The following is a 23,167-nucleotide window of genomic DNA, read 5'->3' as shown; positions in this document are numbered from 1 at the left end:
TTTCTTTGCTATATAAGGTTTTATATTTTGTATTATGTGTATGGATATTTGCCTACTGATATGCATGTGCACCATATGCATGTATGTTAGCCTTAGAAGCTAGAACAGGGTGCCAGAATCTCTGTAACAAATTGCATCCAGTTCTGAGCGCCTTCGTGGCGGTGATGGAAACCAAACTTCGATCCTCTTGCGCAGGCAATTCTATTAGTCATCCAGTGATCTCTCCAGACCTTTATTCTCTTTTCTTTTTTAAGATATATTTGTTTATATTCTTTGTATGTTCATGTGACAGAGTATATGGATGTGGAACATATGCATTTAGATGCCTTTTTTAATATTTATTTATTTATTATGCATACAATATTCTGTCTGCATGTATTCCTGCAGGCCAGAAGAGGGCACCAGACCTCATTACAGATGGTTGTGAGCCATCATGTGGTTGCTGGGAATTGAACTCAGGACCTTTGGAAGAGCAGGCAATGCTCTTAACCTCTGAGCCATCTCTCCAGCCCCGCATTTAGATGCCTTTGAGGCTAGAGAAAGGTGTCAGGTCTCTGAAACTGAACTTCCAGCAGAAAGTTAGCCACCTGACATTGGTGCTGGGAACCCAATCTTGGTCCTCTTGTAGAGCAACAGTGCCCATAACAGCTGAGCCATTTTCCAAGCTGAAATCATGACTTAACTAATAACCTCTGAAAGGAAGTGAACATAAATACCTGTCTTCTCATGATTTCTGTCTTCTCCTCCTGTGCCAGGTTGTTGTAAATGCTCTTCTGGGTGCCATCCCATCCATAATGAACGTGCTTCTGGTCTGCCTGATCTTTTGGCTAATATTCAGCATCATGGGAGTGAATCTCTTTGCTGGCAAGTTCTATCACTGCATAAACTACACCACTGGGGAAATGTTCGACGTGAGTGTGGTCAACAACTTCAGTGAGTGCCAAGCGCTCATAGAGAGCAACCAGACAGCCAGGTGGAAGAACGTGAAAGTCAACTTTGATAACGTGGGACTAGGCTATCTTTCTCTGCTTCAAGTGGTAAGTGGCCACCTTCATGTTGCTTGCCATGTGTCAAAAGTTGTCTTTCTCTGATGCCTGACAGCTATTAGATAAGTGTCATCAAAGAGAAGAAAGATATTGGGTTTGCAGCAACCTGCACACTGCTAGTGAAATGCTAATTAGTAAAGCATGAGAAGCATTGGAGGGATCCCTCAAAATGTAGAAAAGAACCATCACGTGATCTGGGGATTCCAGTCCTGGGCATGTGTCCAAAGGAAATGCAATGTATACTCGGTGTGTGAAAACATGTCTACATTCCCCTCTCTTTCACATACTGGTTGCACACTGCACATGGAAATGTGCTGGTTCTAATTGCAGCATCACTTATAACTGTTGTCTATGATGCTGGTCTAAGTCTATCAGTGAATGACTGTCTAAAGGCATAGTATATGCACAGATAGAGTAATATCCAACCTTGTCGCATGCTGATAATCTTCCTGAAGTGCTTTCCTCGGATCCTTATAATAATCATTCTAATAATCATATCAGAGTCAAAGGCTGTTGAGGTGACTTTCATACTCATATATTGTGAAGGGAGTTCAGGATTTCATTATACATGTTAAATATACGTCAAAAGATATTACAAAATTTTGCTTCGATCACCAAATACTATCCACGGAGTTTAAATAATAGCCATAAACCATGTTATACAAATGTCTTTGAATGGATCTTGTTAACTACTTAGACATTTTTAAGTTGTTTGTCTCTGTAGAGCACTATGGGATGTGTTAAAACCTGCACACACTGTGTGATGTGCAGTCAAATGAAGCTTATCTTTCACCCAACCCATTGCCATATTGTTGTTTGGTGGAAATATCTAGAGAACTGTCTCTCAGGGTTTAGTTTCCTCTTTTGTTTGTACTGCTATGCTGATAAGTTATTTTCTGAATTGTAATAAAGAGGTAAGGTAAACATTATGATTGTTTTACAGGCCACATTTAAAGGATGGATGGACATCATGTATGCAGCTGTTGACTCAAGAAATGTAAGTTTATTTAGGCAAGAAATTGCTTGTTTTGATCAAATGAATATGCCCATATTATTGTAAATCATCAAAGGCAAACCACAGCAAAAAATGGTGTAACTGTAGATCAATTTACAGGGCATAGCTATTTTACCAAAATGAAGTACTTAAGAAAATTTCTGTGGGGGATCCCAGTCTATAGTTACAGAGTTGAAATTTTTTACCATGCTGAAGGTCTAATAGTAACCATAGAAATAGTAACCAGAGAATTGAAGCCAACCAGTTTTTCAAATTTTAGTTACAAGGTTTTTCTCAAGTCACCATAAATTGTTTTTAAGATTTATTTTATTTTTTGTGTATCAGTATTTTTTGCTTAATTGTATGTCTGTGCATCACATGTGTGACTAGTGCCCATAGAGGCCAGAAGAGGGAACTAGATCCTCTGGAGCTGGAGATACAGACAGTTGTGAACCTCCTTGTGAGTGCTGGGAGCTGAGCTCTGGTCCGCTGGAAGAGCAACAAATACTCTTAACCTTAACCGCTGAACCATCCCTCGGGCCCCTTACTGTGATTTCTTCTTCTTTTCTCTTCTTTTCTTTTCTTTTCTCTTCTTTTCTTTTCCCTTTTTCTTTTATTTTTTTTGACTTTTCTAGTAAGCTTGGGCCCTGATGCTTGCTTAAATTTTTATGAATTGTATTTTCGAAATGAGGCATTTTATTTTTGTGAACAGAAATCCTCTGGGCAATATTTTTCATCTGCCGTAAGTTTCCTCCAGCATTTGATCTTCTCGGAGGACGGAAATGACTAATAATGACAAACGGTGGGGAACACAGGAAACAAAGCAAACAAACCAAAACCTAATAGCGTCTCCTGCTGGAGGTGGAAATGTGGGAGAGAAGGAGGAGATTTGCAAAAATCGACCTTAGATTTTTGCGTCAATTTTTGTTCATTTCACACAGTTTATCAAGGAAGAAAGTGGCATTTTGGAATGGAGTGGCTTCTACTTTGCTAGAGCCCCCGGAATATTCTCTGTATTATTTCTGTTATATTTCTGTATTATTTCTGTTATTTCTCTGCACCAGTAATTAGCTCTCTGTAGTAAAAAAAAAAAAAAAAATCCCTGAGTTGTTTATATCAGCCTCATAAAACCACACATCAGAGGCAAAGAGTGCTAAAAAGCCTGCAATGCCTCAGCAATCCCAACAATGAGTGTTTTCTGAATCATGTTAGTATGTTAGTAACGTTTTGCTTGTCACCTAGGATACCAAGGGCTACCTCCTATTATCTCACTTCGTTTTACACTGTTGGCTCGTGTGCTTGGCACTAACTGCGTTATTGAAGCAGAGAGGCTCAACATATACAATGCAGAATGTTTATGAACTCTGACCAGAAGCTGTTTCTGCAGGGCCTCTCTCTACCTCTTTGATTAGCTCATCCAGAGCTATTTCTACCTTAGCAACAGCCGACATGGCACACAACTTACTGTGCGTCTCTGTTAGTAACCGATGCTCTCGCACTTATGCAAGTGGCGGAAGACAGAAGCCAACTGGCGGCTGAGACAACAAGAATGACTTCCTGGCTTTCACTCTTACTTTCTTTTTTTTTATTTAATGTATTCATTCGAGGCAGGTTCTCACTGTGTAACCCTGGCTGACCTGGAAATCTCTATGCAGACCAGTCTAGCCGAGGACTCACAGGGATCTGCCTGCCTCTTCCTCCTGAGTAATGGCATTAAGGGCTGTGCCACCATGCCAGGTTCTGGCTTTTACTTTCATTAGTCATCCATGCACAAGTTCACAAACACACACACACACACACACACACACACACCACTAGATAAATAAAATAAAGTAGTTGGGCATTAAGATATTATTTCACAACAAGGCGGTGGTGGCACACACCTTTAATCCCAGCACTCGGGAGACAGAGGCAGGTGGATCTCTGTGAGTTTGAGGACAGCCTGATATAGCCAAAGCTACATAGAGAAACCCTGTCTCAAAAAACCCAAAATAATAATAATAATAATAATAATAATAGTAATAATAATAATAATAATAAATATTATTTGTCTTTTGAAACATATTCTTAAGCTATTTTTACTCCTGTACAAGTAAATGTATAGGATAGTTCATCTGTGTAAAGAAGTGAGAAAATTTTGAAGTGACAGAACTGGAATTAATTGAAAAATAATAACAATGAGTAAATATTAAATAGTGGTAGAAATGAATGTGGATGCATTAAGGCAAAGAAACTGCACATACACCATAATTTCATTTATTGGCTCAAAACTGGTACAAAATAAACCTCCTGTTCAAAAATATCAAGGTATCAACTCTCAAAAGTGGAGGCTAATGTGGCCAGCAGTGATGGTAGTGTCTACGTTGCAGAAGAATAAATACACCAGGATTTGTGAAGTACCTGAATTGTGTTTTCTTACAAAAATGTATATCACTTAGGTTTATATGTTAGACACTTTAATATATTGCATTTAATTTTATAAAACTTGAAAATATATTACTGTGTTAGGCATACATATACATAGATAAGTCAAATGATCTGCAATAATACCTAGTTTTGCAATCATTTTATATTTTACTTTATCATATTTCATTTAAAAATATATTTATTACACCCTCGGAATGGATGCCATGACACAGTAAGCTGCAGTTTGCACTCTTTCTCAGCCATGATTGATTAACTGAGTTAGTAGAAGTGTCCTGGGAGACTTGAGCTTTTGATGATATCGGAAGCTTTTGTTATCACTCATTTTCCTCCAAGGTCTGGACAACACAGAGGATCTTGGTAATACAAACTGCCTATTGGAGAGAGCGGGTCACTATATGCACTATCTGGAAGGACAAACCCTACCAACCTACTCATGAGAACGCGTACAATGTGGTTTCTAGCCGGCCTGGGAAGTGTGTACTATTAAACATTCCATACCTATCCATCACTACTGGCTGATCTTGGCCTTAAGCGCTTTTCTATGTATTAGCATATATAACATGCACAAGTTACTCTAAAAGGTATAGGGTCTAGTGTTTCCATTTCACAGGTGAGAGGACTGGGCAGAGAAGGTAAACATTAGCTCTTCTAAAATAGAGTAATGAGACTCCGACTTTGCTGTGGGATGTCCACATTCCTTGTTGAGATCTTTGCTTATTGAGGAAATCAATGTTCTCGGTCAGTTAAGGATTTATTTGGTGGGATTACTATAATGATTTAAGTTTTTGCATGAATGTTTTCATTTTCTCAAGTCATTGAATAGTCTCGCAGGATTCAACAGGCATCTCAGACTTGGTGGTTCCTGAACTCTGGCCAGTATTCGTCTGTTTCATCTTTAGAGCTTTGAAAACTCAATGATGTACTTTTAATGAAACTTTTCAATCTAATGGTTACCATTTTCCATATTTCAGGTAGAGTTGCAACCCAAATACGAAGACAATCTATACATGTACCTTTACTTTGTCATCTTCATTATTTTCGGCTCGTTCTTCACACTGAATCTTTTCATTGGTGTCATCATAGATAACTTCAACCAACAGAAAAAGAAGATAAGTATATCTAGACTCCCTCTGCGCCGGGAGGCGCGAGCTGGGTCCATGGTGCTGCAGAATGTCTTTGCCAAAGGAAACAATGCAACGTTCAGAAGTTCTTTTGAGATTTCATGAGTTTTAAGAGATTAGGTCAGCCAAGTGTGGTGGTGCCTATAATGCCAGCACTTGGGAGGCAGAGGCAGTCAGATCTCGGTGAGTTCGAGGCCAACCTGGTCTACAGTGAGTTCCAGGACAGCCAGGGCTATGCCTGAGAAGTCATGCCTTGAAAATACAAAATTTAAAAAGAAAAAAGTTGAGGTCATTTGTAATTCAGATACAACTCTTTGAAAGCTCCAGTGCATGGATGTGCCTGCTGTGACGTAATGAACATGTCGACTGAGCACACCATTAGCAGTGCTGTGACATAACTAGCGTGTTGACTGGGAGCATCATTAGCCATGCTGTGACGTAACTAACGTGTTGACTGAGAGCATCATTAGCAGCATAAGGGTGCCGGCTTTCACACAAGCAGGCAGACAGATTTCCCAGCTGGTAAAGAACATGGTTTTAACAGTGCTTTACTTTTCTTCCTTTACTTTGGAGGTCAGGACATCTTTATGACAGAAGAACAGAAGAAGTATTACAATGCAATGAAGAAGCTGGGATCCAAGAAACCGCAGAAGCCCATCCCTCGGCCTGCTGTAAGAACAGAGTTCTTCCTTATTAGTGAGACAGTCACTGGTATCTGCCATTTTCACAGTCAAAGTGCCAAGAGGAGTATTTCTCTGAATTTGCAGCCCCTTCTTTATAGCCTTACTTGATAGTCTAAATATATGCCATGTATGTGCATATGTCAAAATTATTTAATATATAGTATGTTATGTACAATCATGTAAAACACATGTGAATGATGTCTTTAATCTCAAATGGTGGTAGACCCCAGAGAATTAGTGACACTGAGAGTATTCTTATAGTGTAGGGAAGCTATTACAATGTTTACATATGTCATGTGGACACAACGGACAGCCTCTGGCTGTCTTTTCTCTTGATTGCCACAGTCTCTCTGCCTGCTCAGCTTCAGAGGGTGCATGGAATCATAAATCAATCACAGTCACAGGCTTTTTTTTCTCCTGGTTTTAAATACAACCAATATTTATATTTTCCCAACCCCTCTGCCCTGAAGTGGGGAGATGCCATACCTTTTACGGCTTTCATAGCTCTTCCAGTTGTTCATCATTTTCTTTCTTTCTTTTTTTCCTTCCTTTTTTCTTTTCTTTCTTTTTGTTTTTCTTTTTTTTGTAGAAGAGTTTATTTAGGCCTTACCATTTCAGAGAGCTAGACTTCATGCCATCATGGCAGAGAGCATGTCAGCAGGCAGGCAGGCAGGCATGGGGCTGGAACAGCAACTGAGTAACTGAGAGCTAACACCTTGAGCCATAAGTATGAGGCAGAAAGAGAGAGAGAGAGAAAGCTAACTTGGAATGATTCCAATATTTTGAACCTCAAAGCCCACCCCTAGTGACACACCTGTTCCAACAAAGCCACACTTCCGACTCTTTTCCAAACGGTTCCACCAGCTGGGGACCAAATATTCAAATATAAGAGCCTATGAAGGCCATTCTCATTCAAACCACCACAAGACTGAAAACTATTTTGGCTTATTTCTACATCTTGATGTCCTTTCCAACCTTTTTATTTTTATGGAAGCATCATGCGTGTCTGGTGAAGGATGTAAAATTAAACATTTTCTGTACAGAGAGGTTACATTCTACAACGGCCAACTACAACACTGTAGTTTTTATGGACGCCTAAAGTGCTATTGTCCATTTAAAAATTACTGTTAGCTCTTTTTGGAGATTGTTAAGGGAGTCCCTCAGTTCTTCCATCATTTTTTTTTTTTTTTGGTTTTTCGAGACAGGGTTTCCCTATAGTTTCTAGAGCCTGTCCTGGAACTAGCTCTTATAGACCAGGCTGGCCTCGAACTCAGAGATCCTCCTGCCTCTGCCTCCCGAGTGCTGGGATTAAAGGCGTGCGCCACCGCCGCCCGGCTCTTCCATCATTTCTGAAGGAACACATCAGATATTATTAATTCTTGGTGCTCTTCCAACTCAGTACCAACCGTTGAAGAACAATTTGTTTTCTCCAAGATTCTTCATTTTATGACTCCATTGGCAGCAATAAATAACTAGTTTCAATTAAGTGTTCAGTATGGCAATCTGCCAATAACTCAGAGCCAGTGAGTTGTCACATTAGACAAAAGATAAGAAAAGTAAAACTTGAGCACAGTCTTCAAGAAATAATACACCTTGAATAGTGGGAAACTGGTAGAAGATAGTCAATATATGATAAAATATATACTCTAAAGCCTTAGGAATAAGCATTTTAAGAACTAGAGGGGTACATTTGAATTACTAAGTAGTAGACTCAAGGTTCGAAATGTAATTTCCTCAGTTAACAATATAACTAGAACCTTCTTATGAGAACAGTGGAATTGCAAGAAGGAAATGAGGGTCGGAGCAGAGAACTGGACCTGGAAGGAAGTGCTAAAGCAAAGATAACACAGGGCAGGTCAAAATACTGTCAAAGTATTGCATCGAAAAAATGAACACATCACAGAAGGAGTAGAAGTGTTCAGCTATGAATACCACTAAGGAAAAGAGAGCTGACTAACCAGGGGAAACTTTTTTTTTAAAGTGATTCATTACTGAGGAGCCAAGAAGAATGATGAAGTATCAATAAGCAGCATGGTTGAGACTGAGCCTTGTCTAGGTGAAAGCCCTGACAGGAAAGTCACATGGAGTGCCGAGAGTGGGAGTCCATCTGGGTCCTGTTGATAAAAAAGGAATTAAATGGGTTAGCATTTATAGGAGTTATCTCCATCCTAAGACAGCTAGGAAACCATTAAAATGGTCAAGTCATTTGGGTTTTACAAGTTGGACAAAGATGGAGGTGTATGCTTTGCAGACAAAGTTTGGAACTACTTTGGAGATCATAGGTAGCCAACACCAGAGGGAAAGTGGATGGATTTGAGGACTGTTACTGAAGTGGAATAAAAAGGGGTCCACTCATCTAATATGGAAACTGTAAGTCAAGAACAGGAGTGATGAACTGTTGCAGTACCCAATGGGAGGCTCAGAGATGCTGTGTAGGATGTGTGAGGTGAAGTTCAGGGGCGTCAGTTTGTAGGAATCAGCAGCCAAAAATGAATAGAGAAGAGAAAGGAGATTCAGAAGTAGAACAAGGGTCTCCTAGAATTAAAATATTAAGTCTGAAGTGCAGTGAAAACCATTCTGGAAAGGAGAGAGTGGCTGAGCACAGAATAAATTGCACAGGATGTGAGCCAAGAATGAAGAGTTCGGGTTAGAAAAGAAAAGGAACTGAGTTTATCAGATGATGAGTGACTCAAGGAAGGAACATGGGAACCCAGCAAGTATTAAATGAATTAAGCTGATGAAGAAAATATTTACACTAGTTGACTTTGCTATTTCCCCAACAACAAAAAAGAAAGAAGAATATTAGGTAAAAGAATGGTAGAGGGACTGAGGGTTGGTAATTAGCGTTTAGGACCCCAGTTAAATTTATAAAACATGTTCTTTGGTTGGCCAAGTGATGTGGGATTTCCCTCTGTATGCTGTGAATATCATTGGTTAATAAAGGAACTGCTTTGGGCCTGTAGCAGAGCTATAGGGGAACAAAGCTAGGTGGGGAAAACTAAATGGAATGCTGGGAGAAAGGAGGTGGAGACAAAAGAAGCTGTGGAGCCACTGCTGGAGACAGATGAGCTCAAACTTTGCTAGCGGGCCATGACCTCATGGTGATGCACAGATTAAAGGAAAATGGGTTAAATTAATATGTAAGAGCTAGCCAAATAAGGCACTAGAGCTAATAGTCCAAGCAGTGATTTAGTTAATACAGTTTCTGTATAATTATTTTGGAGCTAAGCAACCGGGAACTAACCAGTGGCCTCCTCCAACAGCCAAGCCTCCAGGGCTATCCAGTTTCTTTTAATATACGTGGTGCCCTAAGATTCGTATTGGTAGGGACCCAGACTTGATATTGGACATTGAGGCAATGCCATTAAGATGCTATATCGGCAAGAAATCTGAAGGAGCTTTGTCTAGTCATGTTGACAAAATGAAGACCAATTGTTGCTTCTAAGAAAATCTGGATTAACTGATTATATCAGTTTTCTCACAAATATTCTTTTTCTTAAACTATAATTTAAAGCCAGGTGTGGTGTGTACAAGTTTAATCACAGAACTTGGGTGGCAGAGACAAGAGGATCTCTGTGAGTTTGAGGCCAGCCTGGTCTACAGAGTGAGTTCCAGGACAGCGAAAGATACACAGAGAAACCTTGTCTCAGAAAATAAACAAACAAACAAACAAAAACCCACCTATTTACAATTTAAAGTCTAACTATTATAAAGTTTGACAATGGAAGATAATGAAGCTTTGAGACTAGAACATAGTTGTAGGAGGCTGGGAAGAAAGCAAGAGGAAATCTAAGGCAAGTATCTATTCACTCTTTAAAAGTAGTATTCATACCCACCTCCCAGCACATGGAGTAAAAATGTTTACTATAACTGTAAATACTGACTGTCCATCCAAATCACATACTGTTGCTTGGGATACTGAGACCATCAGCTATTCTTAATACTCTTCTTTATAAAGTTCATAGTATGACCAATATTCATGAAGCAATTCACTTCGGGGAAAGTTGGCTATTCCAATACATAAAACTATCGACAACAGATGACACAAGAATGGTATGGTTTCACAGAAGATAAGTTTTCATATTACTGAGTCGGAACCAGGTAAGTGGGTAACATCTTCTTAACACATATGTGAGTGTGCTTGTCTGTGCTGTTTGTTTCAGAACAAATTTCAAGGGATGGTCTTTGATTTTGTAACCAAACAAGTCTTTGACATCAGCATCATGATCCTCATCTGCCTCAACATGGTCACCATGATGGTGGAGACGGATGACCAGAGTCAGGAGATGACTAACATCCTCTACTGGATCAACCTGGTGTTCATCGTGCTGTTCACGGGCGAGTGCGTGCTGAAGCTCATCTCCCTCCGCTACTACTACTTCACCATTGGATGGAATATTTTTGATTTTGTGGTGGTCATTCTCTCCATCGTAGGTAAGAAGGGGAGCATTTACCCCTTTACCTAATAGATCCAGGTGTGGGGGAAATACCAGTAACCTTTCCCCCCCCTTATTTAAGAGGTTCAGGCAGATATCAAATTCCAGGATAGCATGAGCTGCATAGTGAGACCCTGTCTCAAAAAAAAAGAAAAAACAAGAAAAAAGAGGGAGGGTTGGAGAGATGGCTCAGAGGTTAAGAGCACTGGCTTCTCTTCCAGAGGTCCTGAGTTCAATTCCCAGCAACCACATGGTGGCTCACAACCATCTGTACTGAGATCTGGCGCTCTCCTCTGGCGTGTGGGCATACATCGAGGCAGAGTGTTGTATACATAATAAATAAATAAATCTTAAAAAAAAGAAAAAAGAGGGAAAAAGTATTTAATAGTTATACTCCATGATTAAAAGTGGTAACGATACTTCTTAGCATTTCAAAATTTTAGATAAAGTCTAATAGTCCATTCCTTTTGGTCTTTCATATTTGCTACTTCATCTGTTCATGAAATTATGTACTTTTTTCTTTTTATTATCTTGCCTCAATATCAAATCCAATAACTACAATTTAGGTTGTCTCCTGTACTCATCATGTTCTTATATTATAAACAACTACTACTTCGAATAAACAAGTAACACTCACATGCATAAATCCTTAAAAGTAGTCAGATAATACATAGATATAATCTCTTTGATAACTGGAGTAGTGTGTGTGTGTGCATTTATATACATATGACACACAGACTTCACGGGTTCTTGAAGTTCAGATAATTCTCTATAGTTTAGAGTTTTTCTTTTTACAAGTGGATAGTGTATTCAGGATTCATTTTCCTCATAATATATTAAGTGTTCATGTAGAGGATATCAAATAAGAAGCGAAAAGCAAATACCACAGGATTTATGGAAAGTCGTGGCTCTTATTTTATTATTATTATTAATTACTGATACTGAGCTGAATCATCAAGGACCCTATCGTGTGAGGAAAATGATCTACCACTGAATGAGGTACCAGTTACTAGGTTGACTATTTGAGGAATAAGAATATAGATATTGAGAGGGGAAAAGCATGTCCAGGCGTACCTCATGTTTTGTACAAATAATGTGCTCTGTACACACTGAAGGCTATGACAGTCCCACATCAGTTTGCACTGTTTTTTTTTCAGCAGCTTAGACGATGATAACATTTTTAACAAAAGATATTTTTAATTAAGATCCACAGTTTTTTGGACATAATGTCATTTTATATTTAAACTGAAGTATATTGTAACTGTTAACATTTATATGCATCAATAAAACAGTCAGAATATTCATGTAATATTTTTAAAAAATATGTGTATGAGTATTTTGCCTGCGTATATGTCTGTGTGCCACACGCATGCAGGGCTCACTGAGGCCAGAAGAGGGCACCGGATCCCCTGGAACTGGAGTTAGAGACAGTTGTGAGCTGCCCTGTGGGTATTGGGAGCGGAACCTGGTTCGTGTGAAGGAGGACCCTTCGCCACTGAGCATCTTAGCTCTTTCGGTCCTGTAATCGGTTTTCTTGTGTACGGTTTTATTCTGATCATCGGAAACCGGAGCACAAAGACAGGGAGGAGCGTGTGTATCCAGGTTTTTACCTCTCACCAACATTGCCCCACTGTGACAGAGTTCTGCGGGGGCAGACAGAAGGGGAATATAAAACCCTGACCTCCTAGGAGGTGAGAATGGTTGGTGAGCCAAGGCTGCAGAGTATAAGGAAGAAGAGACGGAAAGAAGCTGACCAAGGGGAACCGAGCTGCAGTTCATAGAAACAAGATGTTCTGAAACGCACTGCAGCGCAGGATCACTACAGATAACTGTAATACATTTTATACTTTAAAGAGGCAAGAAAGGATTCTGAATCTGTTTACTATCAAGATAACATTTTCAAGATAAAGATGTTAAAACGTTAGACAACATATGCTTGTATAGAAATATGACCTGCTACCCCACAAATATGCACAGTTTTTATGTTTTAGGTATTAATTGAAACATTTTTAAAATTTTTAAAGAAAGAATTGGGGGTAAAGAAGCCATGCCTCGAGACTCCCTTCCTGGACTACTTATCAGCTCCCTTACCTAGGGCAAGTTCAGTCACTACTCCAATTACTGGCTCTCTGTTGAATATAGTACTGTTGCCGTGTCAAACTGTGCAGGCTAGTTTACGTGGCTCTCTGTTCATTATGAAGAAAAGACTCTGAAAATGTTGTTTAACAAAAACAAAAGTTGACTTTTTGGTTGTCTAGTGATGTATTAAGGCAATATTTCGAGTTCTACTCCGAGTGAATCTGCCTCCCCAGCGTGTGTTATATGGTACACGTGTTCAGCTACCTGAGAAGGAAATACTCTCATGAGTTCTCATGTGTAACATGGAGCTAAAAACTACACGCTTCACCCTGTAGTTCTTACACAAACAATAGTCCTTGTGTCTTAAAAGTATAAATTCATTTCTGTGCTCAGCTACTTTAAGCTTTTTAACATCTTTAGACCTCTAAGAGTTTGGTTATTCTCTGATAAAAGATATGTTAATGAAGAAAATAGCCATCAATATCTTCATTTAGAATAAAGACTTCAATGGTATAACACCAAATATTTTCATTATTTTAGTGAATAAATATTGTAATTTACTTGCATATGAGATGCTTATATTTTTATATATACATAAATATATATATTTCTATGAACTGTAACTCAGTTATCATTGGTTAGAGAAGGCATACACACATATTCACAATATGACCATGTTAGTTAAAACTATTAATAAATATGTATTTGTTGGTATTTAATTCTTATATGTGCAGTTTGTAAACTAGATAGTTCTTGTCTTAATCGTATAAAACTTTTTTTTTTCTGCTGCCCTTAACACTATTGGCTATCATTTTCCCAGGAATGTTTCTGGCCGAGCTGATAGAGAAGTACTTTGTGTCCCCTACCCTCTTCCGAGTCATCCGACTGGCCAGGATCGGCCGAATCCTACGCCTGATCAAAGGCGCCAAGGGCATCCGCACCCTGCTCTTCGCTCTGATGATGTCCCTTCCCGCGCTGTTCAACATCGGCCTCCTGCTTTTCCTGGTCATGTTCATCTACGCCATCTTTGGGATGTCCAACTTTGCCTACGTTAAGAGGGAAGTTGGGATTGATGACATGTTCAATTTTGAGACCTTTGGCAACAGCATGATCTGCCTGTTCCAAATCACGACCTCGGCAGGCTGGGACGGACTGCTGGCACCTATATTAAATAGCGGACCTCCTGACTGTGACCCTGAAAAAGATCACCCTGGAAGCTCGGTGAAGGGGGATTGTGGGAACCCATCCGTGGGGATTTTCTTTTTTGTCAGCTACATCATCATATCCTTCCTGGTTGTGGTGAACATGTACATCGCTGTCATCCTGGAGAACTTCAGCGTCGCCACAGAAGAAAGCGCAGAGCCCCTGAGTGAGGACGACTTTGAGATGTTCTATGAGGTCTGGGAGAAGTTCGACCCCGACGCCACTCAGTTCATAGAGTTCTGCAAACTCTCTGACTTTGCGGCTGCCCTGGATCCTCCCCTTCTCATCGCAAAGCCAAACAAAGTCCAGCTCATCGCCATGGATCTGCCCATGGTGAGCGGAGACCGCATCCACTGCCTGGACATCCTATTTGCTTTTACAAAGAGGGTTTTGGGGGAGAGTGGAGAGATGGATGCCCTTCGGGTCCAGATGGAAGAGCGGTTCATGGCTTCCAACCCCTCCAAAGTCTCCTATGAACCCATTACCACCACTCTGAAACGCAAACAAGAGGAGGTGTCTGCTATTGTCATCCAGAGAGCGTACAGGCGGTACCTCCTGAAGCAGAAAGTTAAGAAAGTGTCATCTATATATAAAAAAGACAAGGGAAAAGAAGGTGAAGGAACGCCGATCAAAGAAGACATCGTCATTGATAAACTAAATGAGAATTCAACTCCGGAGAAAACTGATGTGACGCCTTCCACCACCTCTCCACCTTCCTATGACAGCGTGACCAAACCCGAAAAGGAGAAATTTGAAAAGGACAAATCGGAAAAGGAGGACAAAGGGAAAGATATCAGGGAAAGTAAGAAGTAAAATAAGTGAATAACAAAATTAAAATTGAAAAATAAAACACAAGAAAATTCCACTTTGTGACCAACTGTTTACAGCCTGCGTTGGTGATGTATCCGTGACTCCCTCAGGAGGTCTTCGCCAAACTGACTGTCTTTACAAGTGTATACTTAAGGTCAGTGCCTATAACAAGACAGGACCTGGGGTCAGCAAGCCGGGACTCACTCCACCAGACAAACAGCGCAGACAGGAGGTCTCTGTTCTCACAACCAACTGTCACTGCTGAGCGGAGAGCAATGGCTACTCAGACAATAGAAACAACGGAAACAAACGGGGAGGGAAGTGAAATTTTTATGTAAATTTAACACGTGACACTTGATAGCAGTAACTATCACCACTGTTTCTGTTTTAACTGCCACACCTGCCATCTTTCTACAAAATGTGTGCTGTGAATTGATCACCTTTTTTTTTTTTTTTAAATTCACGGGTTGTTTACTCTTATATGTGACTATTTTTGTAAAGGGGTTTATGTTTGGGGAGAGGGATTGAGGCGGGGAGTCTACATTTCTCTATGTAAACGAGATCTATTTTCAATGACGGCATGCTGCAACGCTCATTCACACGTGAACATACCCCATCACACACGGAAAGAGTTGACGTCTTATTTCAGGATGTTTTTAGATTTTTGAGGTGCTTCAATAGCTATCCATATTTTTAAGGTGTTTCATCCAGAAGAATTTTAACGTGCCTGTAAATGTTCCATAGAGTCACAACCATCAAAGAGTTGTTTTATTTTTACATAACTCATTATATGTACATGTATATATGTATATATGTATATGGCGGTGTATATACATATACATGTATACGCACATGCATACACATGCACACAGAGACCATCACATGCTCAGAGTCCTGGCAGCATGACTATAACATTTTTTGATAAGTGTCCTTTGGCAAAAAAAAAAAAAAAATATATCCTATCAGTCCTTTCTAAGAAACCCGAACTGACCAAAAACCATCCCCACTGCCACTTTCTGAAGTTGATTCTGCTTTTTCCTGCAGTATTGTTTAGCCATCTTCTGCTCTTGGTAAGGTTGACATAGTGTATGTCACTTTAAAAACAAAAACAAGTCTGCTTTGTAAATAGTAATTTTGCCCAGTGGTGCATGTTTGAGCCAACGAAAATGATTTAAGCACAGTATTTAACTGCATCAAATATGTACCACAGTTAAGTATAGTTTGCAAGCTTCCAACAGGTGACATGGTGTCATTGGTTCCCTTAGAATTTGAAGCTGTCTCTGCTGCATGTCTCTCTTGCTGATGCTGCTGTATCTTAACCCTTCCGCTGTCTAAAAGGGAAGCCATATGTCAGGGTGAAGTGAAGCAAATCCTTCCATCAGGAACATATTCTTCATGACACTGAGCAATGGGTTACAGTGAACGAAGAAGAGCTCCCCTGTTCCTTGTCCTCCCAACCTTAACTGAACGCTCTGGTGAGAAGTCGGACCGTCTAGACAAGTGGCAAACTGCATAAATCTGTTGAAAGCGTATGGTTAGAATTTTCTAAGAAAATATAAATATTGTAAAAAAAATGGGGGGGTTCATTTTGCTTTATTTTTCAGCCTTTTGTACATAAAATGAAAAATTAAAAGTATCTTCAGGTTGATGTCACAGTCATATTGTTAGTGTTTGTTCCTAACACTTCTTAATTAAGACGCTTCACAAAGTAAGGGAGAAAGACGGAGAGGCAGTGGAAGTTTCTGCTCTCGCTGTTAGTACTGTGGACTTGCACAATTCTCAAGTCGAGTCTAATATTAATTTGCTTTCAATAGTAATGCCTTATCGTTGACAAGCAGTTTCAAAGGGAGCGGATGATACTCTTGGCATTGCTTGAATGGGATGTCGTCACCTAGCATTACCCCTAGTACTCGTCCTCTTTCCTAATGTTTGTTTACACAGATAGATAGATGGATAGATAGAATCTTACTGATGCACATGGCACTAGAGCTGTATCAGATACGATATAGGAGCCAAACTTTCTTCCTTCTTCCCTCCTTCCCTCCCACTCTCTCTGTAGTTTTTTCTTTTCTTTACCTTCCTCCTTTCTCTCTCTCTCTCTCTCTCTCTCTCTCTCTCTCTCTCTCTCTCTCTCTCTCTCTCTCTCTTTTCTTTACAACACCAGGTAGCGAAATGATATTACCAATTACAGCAAAACACTTTGTTTCACAAACAACATTCAGTGTAGATTCTTTATACTAAAGCTATTGACTTGTAGTGTGTTGGTGAATGCATGCAGGACAATGCTATTACCGTAAAGAGCAGTAAGCCACATTACAATCAAGCCAAAAGAATAAAGATTTTGCTTTTGTTTCTGTATTTATTGTTTTGTCTGTGTTTCTATCTTCAAGATGCCATTTAGAGGTAAATTTCTATCCTGTAAAAATTACTTATCTGAAAATTTAAATGTAAAAAGTACACATTAAGTATAATAATTCATCTTTAAATTTTTCACGGGATGGAAACTGAGAAGAGTGTATTGGATATCTAGTTTTAATATTGGCCAAAAAAAAAAAAAACCCAGCTATGGCACCAGGTAGAGTAGTGGGAAGTTAAAAAAATTAATAAAAAAACATTGACTAACATTTAAGTTGTGCATCTTTTCTCCTCCCCGGCTGCAGATTCTCTGACCTTCTCTTCCCCTTTCTTCTTTTTGCGTCCTTCCTTACATAGTGCCAACCAACCATCCTACGTCCTTTTTCATCCCTCTCTCAGACACTGGTAGTTTTCCTGGAAATTCTTTTCCTTGGTTCTCTGCTGTTCACCAAAATTTTGTTTAGCCCTGTCCCCAGGACCCTTACCTTAATAATCTTTTGCCACTTTGAAGATGACACACACTATTTGTATATCCATTTTTTAAAAAATGTTTTCAGCCAAACATCTAAGAAAGCTTAGATATCTGCTTTTCATACTATAAAACAGATCATCAAAATTCACAGGTTTGCCTTTCCCGTTTAATTATCAACAGTTTGAGAAGTGCCCCCTCAGCTTTAATTGCATCTTCGAATTGCTTGCGAAGCTTCTAATAAAAATGCCAATGCTGGATGAGCAGGCCAATTGAGTCCCTATCTCCGGAGGTGTAACTAGTCAGCTAGCATCTTTAAGACTCTCCACTGCTGATGAGTCATAGCAAGATTGGGAATTGATGTCCAAGAGGAAATATTCTACATAAAAAACTGTCATTTCCAGAGTCTGTTACTTAGTATGTAGAGAGGGTATTGGCATGCTTCTCAAGTATTTATCTTCCTGTAGGAGGAATAGGAGGAGTTGATCCTGGTCCACTTATACTCCTGCAGTATTCTGTTTGGTGGAAAGAATTAGAGGATCAATATGACCCAGAGAGCATCATCACATCACACATATGTGCCCAATATGATACCCAGTCCTCCATAATGTATACTGTGGGTAATTTGAATCTGAGAATAGTTGAAGCAGTATTAGGAATTCATAAAAAAAAAAATCCCTAGGCAACTCTAACATGTCCCTTTGCAGGAGAACCAGTAATCAGGACTAATGGACGTTCACAATGATGAGACAAGTTGTCATTCAAAGCTAGACAGTGGAGGCTGGGAAATGGCTCAGAAGTTAGGATCACTTGCTGCTTCTCCAGAGGTCAGGTGTTGGGTCTCAGGACCTACATGGTGGCTCATCCTGATCTGTATCAGGAATCCAACACCTTCTTTTGGACTCTGCCAGAAGAGAGCACACGTGCCAACACACAGGTAGACAAGATACTCATATACCTTTCTTAAAACACTAGATTGGAATGACTCCAAAACTCAACTCCTCTATTATGGAAGCTGCTCATCTAATCAATTGTTTCCCTAAGCTCCGTGGCATAAGGGCCGATTTATAGACAGCAGGGGAGACAACAGGAAAGTGGAGGGAAAAATGGAAGAGGCTGCTTCCTAAATGATCTTGCGGAAATGCCTGCTGTAGGTCCCAGTCGCAGTGCTGGGGAAAGGGCAAAGCAAAGAGGAATAAGGAAAAAAAATCTTTCCTGGTTGTCTATATTTGGGATCTGTAGAGTAAAAACATGTTTCTCCTATTACTTTCTGATAAAAAAAAAAAAAAAAAAAAAAACTATCTGTGTAAAATGTGAAGAGGACTCACTGTGACAAGGACCCCATAAACCCACAAATAGCGTTGTTTGTTTGGTTGGTTGGTTTTTGTTTCTGTCGTTGTGGGTTTTTTTTTTTTTAATCCTGTTCATATGCACTCAATAAAAGCCAAAGCAACTACTACCCGTCACCTTCATAATCAGAGCTGAGAGATGCAGACAAGCCTGAGCCACCAGACTCTGACTGCGGTTCTCAGTAGCAGGCCCAGCACTGGGAAGAAAAACAGCAACAAAAACGGATTTTTTTTTTTTTTAATTAGCTGTCTCAAGGAAGAGCTTCAGTTAGAAGCAAAGGCCCTGGAAAGTCATGTGAGAGTCTGTTGAGAATGCATTGCTCAGCAGACTGTGCCTGTACCATCAGAGAGCACTGAGCTGCAGTATTGCTGCCTGGTCTCGGCTGGTGTTCTCTAGGCAGCTCACTTTCCCACCTAAGTATTTCACTATCTGTGTATTCATTTTGTTTATACAAATATTCCTTTTTCAAGTTTCCACTCATTTGATGTTTCCATATATAAAAAGAAAATCCCAAGAGTCTCACCCCCATTAGCATGAAACGATCTCATGTGAGTCCGCGCAACCCATGAATCATGTTCCTGTATCGTATATCCATGTATTAGAATGAGACCGTCTCACGTGAGGCCATTCACCACTCAGTGGGAATACAATCGCTTCTCTCCTTCCTTGTGCCTGCTGTCATGATGTTGTGACAGACCGAAACACAACCTTTGATTGGTGCACTCCTGATTAGAAAATCACTTTTCTTTAGAAAAGCAAAACCGTGGAAGGCAACAGGCAGTTTCATCTTGCTTACAAGTCAGTTTGCTGTAATTACACCACAAACAGGCATCGTGACCGTGTGAACACTGCAAAATCAGAAGGGCTGAGATCCCACACCTTCAAATAGTTAATAGATAGGAGATTCAACTATTTAGTCTGATTGTTTTTTGAGAGGGAGAGAGAGAGAGAGAGAGAGAGAGAGAGAGAGAGAGAGAGAGAGAGAGAGAGAGAGAGAGAGAGAGAGAGAGAATTAATCTTCATAAGGATGATTGTTTTTCCCAACTCTGTTAGGCTAGGTTCCAAAATAATAAATGGATAATTCCGCATGTGAAACTTAAAAGTAAAAAACTGTTCTTTTCCTTTAAACAAATTATTGCTAGTTGAATAGACTAAATACAATTTCTTTGGTAAATAGTGCAAAAGTATTTTTTAAATATTAGTTTTTAACTTGTGTGAATGTTTCTATGAATGTATGTGTATAGGTGTTTGTAAAGGCCAGAAGACTGTACTGTATACCCTTAAAGCTAGAAGTGTGGTGGTTGTGAGCCACCTTTTGGCAGAACAGAAGCAACTGAGGAACGTGACATACCATCCATTTACATTCTTTACTGAGAATAGTTTCTTTTTCTTTTCTTTTTTTTTTTTTTTTTTTTGGTTTTTTGAGACAGAGTTTCCCTGTAGTTTCTAGAGCCTGTCCTGGAACTAGCTCTTGTAGACCAGGCTGGCCTCGAACTCAGAGATCCGCCTGCCTCTGCCTCCCGAGTGCTGGGATTAAAGGCGTGCGCCACCACCGCCCAGCTTGTATTTTCTTGATATTATTCTTCGGTTAGATGTGTACGTAGCAAAGATTTTTCTCCCCTTTTGCAGGCTGCCTCTTTACTGAGCCACTTCCTCTCATCTACAGAGGCTTTATAATATTATGAAGTCTCATTAGTCAGTTGCTGGCATTATTTTGTGAGTAACTGAAATCCAGAAACTCTTTACCAGTGTTGGTACCTTAAGTGATTTTTCCTGTACCCAGTTTAGGTCTTACATCAAGATGCTTGATCCATTTGAAGTTGATTTCTGTACGGAGAAAAAGGTAAGATTTGCTTTCACTCATACATTCTTTATTAAAAACAAACAAACAGGCAAATTAACTAATTGTTTGCTTGTTTGTTAAAACAATCTCACCTGTAGCCCAGGCTGGGCTGGGTCTCTTGATCCTTCTGCTCTAACCTCTCAAGAGCTGTGGTTACAGGAATGAGACACCATACCCTGCCCCTTTTGTCCTAAAGATTTCTGTATACACAGCTTTAGAATAGAATATATTTTAAAGGACTCTGACTACATTTTAAAAAATATTTGATCATTTAGTTTTAATTAACATTCAATCTTAATTGTTATCCTTATTGAATTTTTGTTTTACTTTCTCCTATGACCATATTCACAATTGTTGGTTTTCAAAAATTCCCATTCTTTCCTGGCCTCTTTAGCATTGTGTTTTCTTTATTTTGCTTCACAGCATGCCTGCTAGCTGGGAAGTTATCTTTGTACTTGAATTTTTGGAGTCTAAGGACATTTTACTAAGTTGGCCTTGCAATTCATTCTACCATAATTTAGAGTTCACAAATCTATTAGTCCTTCTAGTTCAGAACGTGTCAGGAAGATTACCACCTTTAAGCACTTACCACTTCAGCCTCTATTTTACTTCCCTACATTGTTTTCTTAAAAGAGGTTGATTACTCCCATAACATTTGTGCCCCAATTGCAGTAAGTATGAGTTGCCAGCTCATTATTGTTGCTGGTTGCAGGGTTTGTAGCTGAGTGATATTGATGGTTACCCACTGGACAGCCACAGAAATTGCCTTTTCTACACGGTTGGGAACTCCTTTACATAATCTTCCTCGAGTGGGGTCTGCATTTGTTAAGTTCTCTGAAATTTGGATCTTCACACACAAAACCCAAATGTTACTACAGACTTACATATTCCAAACACGAAGCTGAGACTGTTTCTTCATTTTCTAGGGTAACTGGTTTTTGTTACTTGGAACAGAAAGCCTCATAGTCTTCCTACAACACAGAGGCTTCAGGTAAACGAGAGAAGCTTATTGAGAGAGTGAAACACAATGGGAAACCTGCCAAAGCCTATTGCAGTGGGCATAAATAAGAATGCATCCATGTTTCCGATTTGATTAATCTCCTACTGAAAACAGTGTTAGCATACCGGGAGAGATAGTATCCTATGTCCTGTTCTAGAAGCTTGTCCAGAGAAAGATTTTCTTTAAAGGAAGAAAGGCCTAGTGAGGACTGCCATTCTTCTCCCAAATTAAAATCAATCCTTCAGGAAAACTTCTCGACACCCTAGAAAATTATTTTCTGCTGCTTCTTAGTTGTATTTTCTGCTCAGTTCCTCCAAAGATTTAACCCCGGAATTAGCATATGGCCCAGCAAATCTCTCTCCAGGCACACACCTAAGAGAAAAGGGGCACATATGTCGTGACAGAAAGGATATACAAAGAAAAAAATTGTTTAAGACAGAAAAACATGGAAACAAACCAAAATGCCCATCTGTGGATAGATGAGTCTGAGCATATCAGCACAGTGGGCTATTGCTCAGACCTTGACAAGAGCGGAGTACTGATAAATACTAACACTATATGGGCCTCAAGACATCGTGGTAAGAGAAGTAAGAAAGAGAGCACATGTCGTGGGCTGTATAATCCATTTATCGTGATATATCTAGAATACGTAGATGGAAAGAAAGCCTGGGAGGGCAGAAAAGGAAGTGGCTGGTGTTTGTTGTTTACGGAGTGTCCAAAGCTGTGAGTTATAAAGCCGGTGTTTAAATAACATCGAAGACATACTAGTAGCCTTCCAACTAACTACTTCCACTTGAAACTAGTTGCATTATCAATTTCAGAACCTCAGTGGAATTTTATGAAAACCACTATTTGGTAAGCATTATGCAGTCTTGTCCACGAGGGGGCGCTGTTTCCATTATAAAACACCCGAGGTTTTATTGTTTGGGTTTGGAATGGCTTTTATACTTGCAAACCCTTCCCCCGGTTTATTCTGCACGTATTTTAGATATAAACAATGGAAGCAAACATACATTTTAGTAACTGCTAATAGAAATTATGTTATATTTGAATGTGTCTTTTAAAAAGAAGCTTGTGAAGTGACTGTCTAGCAAATATTTTTTTTTCTTTGAACACAAATCTCATGGTTGGAAAATTAAGCCAGCACCAACAAACCACAACATTAAAGAAATGGCTCATGGAAGGAGTTCAAAGTCTCAAGTGAGACAGAATAAGGGAACCCTCCAAGTATTCACATCATCAGGGAATTTCAAACATTTCTTCCTGACCACTGTAACTGACGGAACCCTGAAAGCTTATTTTTCATAAGTAGAATAAAAATCATCTGTTCAAATTAGAATGACTGTATTAA

At 39.6% G+C, this 23,167-nt stretch overlaps 1 protein-coding gene across 1 annotated transcript in view; it reads left to right on the top strand.

Annotated features, from left to right (window-relative positions):
* Positions 1 to 14,802, top strand: part of Scn2a (sodium voltage-gated channel alpha subunit 2) — an 82,995-nt gene extending 68,193 nt beyond the window's left edge. The window contains 6 exon segments of the mRNA XM_038336059.1: positions 756 to 1,037; positions 1,990 to 2,043; positions 5,439 to 5,576; positions 6,155 to 6,259; positions 10,435 to 10,705; positions 13,607 to 14,802. Of these exon segments, the coding sequence (XP_038191987.1) occupies positions 756 to 1,037; positions 1,990 to 2,043; positions 5,439 to 5,576; positions 6,155 to 6,259; positions 10,435 to 10,705; positions 13,607 to 14,802 (2,046 nt within the window).
* Positions 14,803 to 23,167: the final 8,365 nt, after the last annotated feature.

The sequence above is a fragment of the Arvicola amphibius genome, chromosome 7, assembly GCF_903992535.2.
Source record: "Arvicola amphibius chromosome 7, mArvAmp1.2, whole genome shotgun sequence".
Lineage (NCBI taxonomy): Eukaryota > Metazoa > Chordata > Mammalia > Rodentia > Cricetidae > Arvicola > Arvicola amphibius.
Note: the sequence above shows the minus strand (reverse complement) of the source record. Positions and strands in the feature narration are given on the sequence as shown.